The sequence below is a fragment of the Trachemys scripta genome, chromosome 6 (genome assembly GCF_013100865.1).
Source record: "Trachemys scripta elegans isolate TJP31775 chromosome 6, CAS_Tse_1.0, whole genome shotgun sequence".
In the NCBI taxonomy this organism is placed as follows: domain Eukaryota; kingdom Metazoa; phylum Chordata; order Testudines; family Emydidae; genus Trachemys; species Trachemys scripta.
In genome coordinates this window covers 69,259,868-69,270,018 of record NC_048303.1, presented here as the reverse complement: position 1 = coordinate 69,270,018, position 10,151 = coordinate 69,259,868, and the positions used below count along the sequence as shown (strand labels likewise).

Genomic DNA, 10,151 nt, shown 5'->3' with positions numbered 1-10,151 from the left:
TCTAATGTTTATATACAATTATATTTTTAAATCAATTGTCTTAGTTCTGGTCCAATTTTAGCATGCCTGGGTCCATAATGGAATCAGTAATTGAGGCTCTCTTTCTCTCATAGAAGATTTTGCTTATGACAGCAGGCTGAAAGGGTAGGGATAGTACTAGAGATACCATGTTGTTATTTTCATACTTGAACAAATCTAAGTAATTCTCTCCCTGCTATTCTGCCTCTACAGTTATTCCAAACAGAATTACCTGGAAAAGGGATACATTCTTAGACAGTTTTCGACTATCTATTCTCAGCACAGCAAGAAGCAGTATCAAGAGGTAAAAGATTCGCTTTCTTTTTCTTTGAGTGGCTGCCAACATTAAGCACCAAGTAATTCTGTGTTTTCTTCCTGCTATTTAGTCTCAGGCTTGAAAAGAGATGTACAATATGGTATAAACCGTAGAAAAATCAATCACTATATTGTTGCTGTAAGGACATAAAGGGTATGTTATTAAAGAAGCACACAATTAATCAATAGTGATTTTGAAATATTTTCTTATTTACAATTGCTTTTGTAAATATTTACAGATTGGTGATTAAATTATTAGCGTATTTTTATTCAGTAAAAAACCTGACATTTCTGTAAACAAGAAAAGGGGAGAATGGTTACAAATAGCTGGGAAAGACAATGATTTGGATAGGCTGGGTGCTGAAAGTTAGGTACATAAATCCTGCAGTGAGATTGTGTAGAGCGGTGCCCCGGTGTCATTCCATTACCTTTCCACCTCGCACCAATCCTGCAGGGGGCCAAATCAGTCCCTGCATCTATATGAAGAAGCTCTAAGTCATGCCAGCAGGGAGCAGCTCCTTTGCTATCCATGATCAGTGGAACATATTGCATTCTGCCCCCAAATCCTCCCCATCCTGGAATGGGTGCTGGGGACACCAGGAGTGTCTAGCATAGAGCTGGCTACATCCGCATATACGTCCCCTGTGCTGACAGAATCCTTCAATCCTGCCTTAAGGCAGCTTTAATTATACTTTGCACCATTGTGTGCTAAAAATAGAGTGTAGCCACAGCCATAGGAGCAGTGGGAGGGGCTACCCACCCCAAGTATGTACCCAGCCAAGACCATAGGCACGTACTCAGGGTGGCTAGCCTTTCCTGCTGCCAGTGCTGCCACAGCTACATGTCTCCTCAAGCTGGGAATCACAACCCCCAGCTCCAAGTTTAGACATTGGGGGTTGTGATGGGGCTAAGGATGTGGCTGTCAGCTTTCTTGGATGTGCACTGGGAACCCAACAAAGGATTTTCCACATTGAAAAACTCTGATTTTGAAATCCTGGATGTTGCTCTGTTTGTGCTCTTTATTTCCTTTATAACACTGCCTGTTACTTCCTCACTGGGTTTCACTAGGGTAATGTAATATTACTTTCTCTGTTTATAGGGGTAGTACTGCAACTTCATTTTTTCATAATTTGTTAACTGTGCAAATAAACAAACCCACAAACTAATACACTTTAACCAAAAGCTAATACACGTGCTTTAATACTAATGGCCTGAGTTTTATTTGGCTGTCAGTCATCTCCATTAAGCCTAATAATAGGCAGGAAGAAAGTAAAACTTCTAAAAATTTTCTAATGAAATTTAGTGTAGATGAAAAAGCACTCAATATATAAAAATTTAAGCTTTGGATTCCTGTAGTGCCTTCCCTCTGAGGATCAAGAAGCGCTTCGCAAACAAATGTTCAAGAGTTAAAGTTCCATAACACTGCTCTAACTTACGTATTATTGTCCCCATTCCCTTTTCACAAATACAAAAACTGAGGTTCAGTGTGATTAAATGACTTGCCTAAAAGTCACACACCAAGCCAGCAGCAGAACAGAGAATAAAACCCAAGTCTTCTAACCTCCAGTCCTGTGTTTTAATCACAGGGCTGAGTCCTCCAAAGTGCTGACATATTTAAAAAATGTTTCTGCAGATTTTTCTTGACTTTATTTAAGGATAAGTCTCTCAAGCATCATCCTGTATGGAAATAAGATAGATGTAATACGCAAATAGTTTTCTTGCATGTTTTCTGTAGAATTTTATCCTTCCACTGTGAATAAGGTCGGCCTGGCTTTGTGGTTAGAATCTTTGGTTTTGAATATAAATCATGTGCTTCATCTCTTTATTAAATCATAAAATAGTATAAAAATGCTAGCAAGCTATATTCTAATATATATTAGAATAGATATGAGAAACAGATTTCAGAAGTCAGTCATCTATATTTTTCTGTAACCAATCAGTAAATCTGGCTATGAGTTTTCTCCTTTCATTATTTGCAAATTTAGCAAACTGCAGTGTTTCAGTAGTAGCAATCCGTAGATCCTTGTCCAGTGTAGTATTGTAAAAAAGCTGCAACTAAAAAAAAAAAAAATACATAAAGTTAGTCTACAGAGTACCTTGAGTGGAAAAATTGAATGCATTTTCGACAGATGTCTTAGACAGAACTGTCTAGATAAGAGCTTGTTTTTTACATTTAGGGTTTAAATTTACATTTAAGGTGCAATCCTGATCTCACTGAAATCAATGGGAGTTTTGCATTTGACATCAATGGAGCCAGAATTTGACACTTAAAACTTTAGTTTAGGAAGGTGCTTGCTCTGTAAAGCTCCTATACTGTGGCTTAAATGTTCAAAAGTGACAAGTGATTTTGGGGGCCCAGGTTGGGATTCCTTAAAGGGGATGATTTTCAGAGTGGGAGTGCCCAGCACTGCTGAAAATTGAGCCCCTTAAAGATTAAAGCAGGAACTCTGCTTGTGCAGATCTTTGAGGCTTCACTGGCCTGGCACCTTCTTTTCTCTTTCAAAATAGTTCACATCTATAGTTACAGACAGCAGAGTTCTGGGGTAAAATTCTGTGCTGTGCCTCTTAGAGGTGCAGCACAGAACACCCAGCCCAGAGGAAGGGGGTTAAGGTGGCTTTAAAGCACTTCTCTGCCCTCCTGATCTTGGGTAAGTCTGTGGGCTGGAGAGGCACCCAGTGTAACTTATAGGCTTGCCAAAAAATGTGTGACTTTACTGCAGGATAACTAATGCGTGTTAGCTGTCCTGCTGTAAAATCCTAGCACAGACAAGGCGCTGTAGTCTCACCACTTGGTAAACTCGGTGAAGTCCACCAGAGGCCAGGGTATAGTGCTGACCTTGCCTAGCTCCTCATGGTAAAAATGTCAGTGCCTTGTCTCCACTAGGATTTTACAGTGGGATAGCAAAGAGCATTAGTCATTCTGCTGTAAAACCCCCACACACACCTTTGTTGCAGGGAAGACATAGCCTAAGTCAGGGTTTCTCAGATGCGACCACAGCCTCCTGGGCAGTGATTTGGGAGGGGGGGGGAGCAAAGCAGCGGCCCCGCCCCAGGGGCCATCAGCAGTGGTTGGGCCCTGCCCCACTCTGGAGCCACACAAGCTGGAGGACCAGGCAGTCAGTGAGATCTCCACATTCCCAAAGGTGGTGGAGTTGGGCTTCAGCCCTGGGGTAGCAGACGGCAGGCTCCAGCTACGGGACTTCAGGCTCTGTCTCCAAGCGCTGTCCCCTGGGTGTGGGGCTTTGGGATCCGTTCCCTGGCTGCATTGTGGCAGGCTCTGGCCCTGAGCTCATCCCCCCCATTACCTCTGGCCCCCGCTGCCTCCTCCAGTCCCCATTGCCCCAGACCCCCATTGCCTCTGTAGCCCCCTCCCCATCCAGGGCTTACTTTGTCCCTGGCCTTGCTGGGGCTGAGTAAGTCTGCTGCGAAAAGTGATATTAACAAACATACAAATGCCACTTTTCAGAGCAGACTTACTTATAGCTAGCAAGTCTTTATAAAAAAAACAAAACAAAACAAAAACAAAAGAAACAACAAGAAAAAAGACAAAAACATTCAAAGCACCTTATTTGTGTTGCTATTCTGTTTAGGTCCAGTAAAGAATAAATAACTGTACATTATTTTTATTATTGAGTCTGCAAAAAACAAAACCCCTACATAGATAAATTACAATGCTTTGGACATGGATATGTGCATATTTGTTTGTTTTTCCTAAAGTTAATTAAGTATTTTAGGAAAAATTGTCAAAGTGGCCACCAGCAAGAGTTGGTGGCTGCATTCGGAGGCCACTAAAAATTTTGTTGTGAGAACACCTGGCCTAAGTTATAGTAGCCTCCAAGGGCTGCCCTTTCGGCCACACACTGCCGCCAAACTCCTCCCTGGTGCATGTTGTGGTCTCATCCCTGACATGCCCCTTTCAGCCCAACATGCCCTCTGCAGCATGGCTTGTGAGGGGATCCTCGGAAACAGCTTTATGGCTGTCTTCACAGTGCTTGCTGTGGGGGAAATCTCCCCCCATGCTGGAACCAGAACTTTTAGGGTATATCTTTTAGGGTATATCAAGCTAAATATGAGTCAACAGTGTGATGCTGTTGCAAAAAAAGCAAACATGATTCTGGGATGTATTAACAGGTGTGTTGTGAGCAAGACACGAGAAGTCATTCTTCCGCTCTACTCTGCTCTGGTTAGGCCTCAGCTGGAGTATTGTGTCCAGTTCTGGGCACCGCATTTTAAAAAAGATGTGGAGAAATTGGAAAGGGTCCAGAGAAGAGCAACAAGAATGATTAAAGGTCTTGAGAACATGACCTATGAAGGAAGGCTGAAAGAATTGGGTTTGTTTAGTTTGGAAAAGAGAAGACTGAGAGGGGACATGATAGCAGTTTTCAGGTATTTAAAAGGGTGTCATAAGGAGGAGGGAGAAAACTTGTTCACCTTAGCCTCTAAGGATAGAACCAGAAGCAATGGGTTTAAACTGCACAAGGGAGGTCTAGGTTGGACATTAGGAAAAAGTTCCTAACTGTCAGGGTGGTTAAACACTGGAATAAATTGCCTAGGGAGGTTGTGGAATCTCCATCTCTGGAGATATTTAAGAGTAGGTTAGATAAATGTCTATCAGGGATGGTCTAGATGGTATTTGGTCCTGCCATGCAGGCAGGGGACTGGACTAGATGACCTCTCGAGGTCCCTTCCAGTCCTAGAATCTATGAATCTATGAATCTACACTGCATCTGGGAGTAAGCCTCCCAGCATGGGTAGACAGACTTATGCTAGCTCAGCTTCAGCTAGTGCTCTAAAAATAGCAGTGTGGACATTGCAGCTTGGAGCCCCTGGGTCTGAGCTCGGGTGGCTAGCTCGGTCTCCACTGAAGCCGCAACATCCACACTGCTATTTTTAGCTACCTCCAGCCACTCTAGTGCACGTCTATCTACCTGGGCTGGGAGGCATGCTCCCAGCTGCAGTGTAGACATATGCTTGGGGTCTCCTTTACACCACACCACCACTTCTCAGCATAAAGGAGCCAGAGTGAGGAGCTCTATCCAGATGTATAAAATTTTAGACATCAGCTTTTGATGAATAATTGCTCCTATGGTTCAACTAGAAACAGCTATGATTAATAACTCGGGCTGGGTTTTTTTTAGACTAGCCTATGCACAAGATCTATGGCCATCTACCTAAAGAGTGGTAGAAATGTTGCAAAAGAGAGATAGGCATTTGTAGGCTCGAAAGATCCGAAAAGGCTTTAGTCTGCAGTCATAAATGTAAAATGGAGTCAATTTTAATTTCTTCGAATTACTAATTTCCTGAATGGATTTACTTGTACATTTATGGAAAATACAATCTTTACGAGTTTGTCCACTCTAGAACTTTTTTCCTGCAATAATTTCCCATCAGCTCCACTGGTGGCAGTAAAACTAGCCGTACAATCCTAGATTAGGCTTCTGGGAGCCACTGACATTTTAACCATCATGTCATCTCAGTCTGTTCACAGCAGCTCTACACAACATGTTGTTAAAAACATCAGCAGCTACTAGTGCCCTGACTACACAATTTAGGGTGACCAGACATCTCGATATTAGGGGCTTTGTTTTATACAGACAACTATACCCCTTGAAAAAAAAGTGTCCTGATTTTTCACATTTGCTGTCTGGTCTCCCTAACACAATTGTTCCCAGAATTGTTCCTACCAACCGAGCTGCACTGGTGGAAATTTTCATGGGGGGGAGGAGAAGGCTACAGTAGACAAGGACTAGGAGTAAATGCTGTCATTTTTCTTACAATCAATATTTGTTTTTATGCCTAACAAAAAATTTAAACTTTTTTAACTGAAAAGCTAACTGGAACTTTAAAATTCCTCTGTAGTGAAAATCATTATGTATGAGGTTGCTAGTGTCACCTGTTAAAAAAGGTTCCCAGTGCTTGTTTTCAGTTGCTTAGAACTTGGCAAAACTTCAACAGTTTAGGTTGAAATTTTCCATGTTCTGAGTCTGCCTCAGACTGAATTTTTTGGAAAATTTCAGCCAAAATTATTTAGCGATTTCAAAGAATGAGGCTAGGGACAAAATACATTATTTTCTCCATGTTAAAAATTTCTGGCAACCTTTTTTTTGAACAGTTCTAGTGCCCTCAGGCTTTGGAGCAGGGACTTGAAATTTGGCAGAGGGATCTTTGTGTCATGGATGTGCCTTTTGTTGTCCCCCTGAAAATCCACTCAGATAAGGCCAAGTTATAAGCCTTTGGGGGGAGCAGAGAATTAGTTGGCATATGCTCAGTAGATACTTCTTTGATTATAGCGGTTAACTCTCCAAAGATTCCATCCTGATTGTGCCTGCTCGAGCCTCTCACAGCCCCTACCTGTAACCAAACTGTGCATGTGCCATCCCACAGAGCTAATGAGCATGCTCCAGCCTAGGGCTACAGGGGGCAAGCCAATCTTTCCCTCTAATGGCCAGGGAACCTGTCTCTCTTTTGGCATCAATGGCCTTCCGCTGGGCTCAGGAAGCCATCTGATCCAAATGCACAGGGGACAAAAGCCAGACCCAAGGAAGGAAAAGAAGTAGACTGGCACAAGGAATCTGGTGAGACTGGGACTGGAACAGGGAAAGAAATTGTAATTGGTGGGGGGACTGAAAGTAGTTGAACAAAGGGACTGGGTCTAAGAGCTGGAAGAAGCAAGGACAGGTTAGGTGGGGAGGCTGAGAGCTCAGGGGAGGATGCTGTGATTGGTTGGACAATGAGACTGGGAGCTGGAGATTGGTTAGGCAGGGAGGCTAGAGGGAGGAGAGGTAGATCTGGTTGGGTTGTTTGAATGGGATTAAAACCTTGCGGGGGGGAGGGAGGAAGAGGAGACAAGAGGCTCTCCGACTGTTTGGCAGGAAGGCTGGAGTTAGGAACCAGGGGTAGGGAGGGGAGGTGGAGCAAGGAGAATGGGAGTGCAGCTGGAGAGGGGAAGTTGGGACTGGTTGGACAAGGAGACTGGGAGCCAGGAGGACGGTGGAATGAGTTGGGCAAGGAGACTGCCACAATCATTTGTGCAAACACTCATGCAGTGGTGACTAACTACCATTTGAACATGCATTCCTCTGACTGGGGGGTGAAACTGGGGGTGCATATTTGTAAGTTTATTTCATGTGCATTTGTAACATCAACAAACCCCAGTCGTCAGCGGGTGGGATCAAATCTGGGACCTCTGGAGCTTAGTGCATGAGCCTCTACCACATGAGCTAAAAGCCAACTGGCTGTTAGCTAAGGCTGTAGAGCAGACTCATTTAACTCTCTCTAAGTGGTCTCTGTGCCACTAGATGGGACAGAACACCACACCCAGGAGGTGTGTGGGTTACACATCGTTGTAGGTTTTTTAAAATCACTGATCTCTGTGCAGAGCTGCAATGTGGGAGGAGGGTAGGGGACTCAGGCTTGCCTTTGGCCTCTGACTGTAGCTGGAAGTTTGGTCCTGCCGTCCCCACCCTCAGTCAGGATTGAAGGGTGGCCAGGCCAAATTTGAGTGGTTCTGTGACACAGTGCACCTGCTTGGCTCTCCCATCTTTGCAGTCCTTCTGGTGCCTGTGGGCACTAGGCAGCCCCACCCCCCAGGGAGAAGTAGAGCAGGGGGAACTGGGCACCCTCAGGAAAATTGAAGGATTAAATCTGGGCTTTTGGTGCTTCCTTAAGAAGCTGATATGAAGGAGGAGGATGGGGCCAAGGGCTCCCACGACAGTTTGCCTCCTGATGAGGATGGTGCCTCACTGAGTAAGAGCATGGGGCGGGGTGTAGGGGAGAGAACTTTGAGCTGGGGGCATGGCAATATGGGGGGAAAGCACAGGGCTGGGTATGGAGCAGCAGGAGGGGTTTGTGTGTAGAGCTAGGTGCAGGGGGGAGAACAGGTCTGGGTGAAGAGGCAGTGAGGGATTTGGGTTGGGTACATTAGGAAAATTCTGGTTGCACCCCATCTCTATGTCTCAACAAAAACCACAATGAGTTTCCATATATTTATTCAATACATTTCATGCTTTCCTAGAAATATGTAATAAAAAAAAAACTATTTACAAATTGACAGCAAGGTTTAAATTAGTTATTTATCCAATGGCATGTAAGTAACTTACTTCTTGGATCTGTAAGTCTGTATTGACAAAGTTTTCCATAACTCTCAATAATTTCTGTAGTATTCCATTCCTATGCCTATAAAGTAATATAAATATCAGTCAGGAAGAGAAGCATTTTGATAATATGTTGGTAAATATGCCATCAGCCTGCGTTCCTCTTCTGCAAGCATATTCGCCAAGCCTAATGTATTATTATGTTGAAACTATTGTCTAAACTGAAATTTAGTAGTCCGAGTTCTCTCCTCTTTCCCCTCCCCCTCAATTTAAAGAAATATTCTCAGAGTTTAAATTAGTGAGGCAGATATCTATGCCAGATGCAGAGTGCAGTTTACAAATAATTTTCCTTTCTGTAAAAGGTTTGCTCTCACTCTGACTTGTCTAATCGGGTAAACTCAGCCATTTTTACACAGCCAAAAATCATAATCAAGTTAGAAGAGACTAGAGAAATATGCTCATCCATTGTCAGTCACACGCAAATAATCAGGTACAAGATTTTGAAGGAGGAAGAGAAATATCAATGTATTGAATCAGAGCCATGGCATATTATGATATAAAAGATACTAGGGACTCTATCCAGGCCTGTAGTAAGCAGGTTAAATAATCATTTAATTCAATGGGAGTTATGCCCCCTTCATCATTTTGCCTGATAGGATTAAAATGTAGTTTCAGGTATCTCAGTGTATTCCTATTGGCAGTGGTTCATTTGAAAGGGATGAACCAGATTCACAGCAGCTTTCACATCAGTATAACTGTGCAGTGATCTGCAGTGGCACAAATTCTGCCAGGGGACAGGTTGTGGTGGCAAAAGCTGCCACAACTGGCCCTAAACTGGGTTAGCTTTAGGGGCTAAGTTATGTTGCAAACACACAAAATCAAATGGCTGCTCTAAGTTATACCACAGTAATGGTCCTCTTGGGACCATTCTTCCAGCCAGGGTTAGCAAGAGTGCAAGATGATATAACCACATCCCATCCCACTGTTTCACCTCCTATGCTCAGGAGGCTAGGAGCACGTTGTGTAGATGAAGCTATCCCAGCTTTATGCCATGCAGAATTCCCCTATGCAAGCATCTAACATTTCCAAATAAGAATGCATTTTCCTACCATATAAAAACTGACTGCATGTTTGCCATACAATTTGTCCCAGGCTTTACTCTGTAAAGAGGCTGAACTGGAAAGTTTCATATTCATGTACAGGAAGCCTGTATTGTCTTAAACCATTATATTGATAGCCTTGATAAACACATGATGGATAAAACTAAAGAGCAATAGCATTTTCCATCTGAAAGTTTGGATGGAGGGCCATCAGGGAGCCAGGGGAAGCTCTCGGAACTGGTTAGAGCTGGTGAGGACAAGCTCTAACTTATAGAAGTGGCATAAGGTCCTTAAATGACCACAGAACAACGGAGCATCAGCATAGCAGTGCTCTGCTCTAGCATGTCTTTTCTGTTCCTCACCCCCAATATATTCCCTCCATCTCCTGACATGCCCCCATTCCCCCCATGTCATCTGATCCAAGAGCCTTCCTGCCCACTTACCCCCCACCCCCCCATGTCTGACCACTCTTCAAACCTCCTCTGTTCATTCTCCTTGCTTCCAGAATCATACCACATACATACTAATCCTTCCTTTTTTATCTGCTCCCAACGTCTCACTCCTAGATGACTGGCCATTCTCCTGCCACAATATCTGGGCCATACCCTTTCCTACTCTTACCAAT

General features: G+C 43.6%; 1 protein-coding gene across 1 annotated transcript in view; it reads right to left on the bottom strand.

Moving 5' to 3' along the window:
* Positions 1-522: 522 nt before the first annotated feature.
* LVRN (laeverin) overlaps positions 523-10,151 on the bottom strand; it is a 71,716-nt gene continuing 62,087 nt past the window's right edge. The window contains exons 19-20 of the mRNA XM_034774584.1: positions 8,433-8,508; positions 523-2,388 (exon numbers count right to left, since the gene is read on the bottom strand). Of these exons, the coding sequence (XP_034630475.1) occupies positions 2,242-2,388; positions 8,433-8,508 (223 nt within the window). The 3' untranslated portion in view covers positions 523-2,241. The remainder of the gene's footprint in view (positions 2,389-8,432; positions 8,509-10,151) is intronic.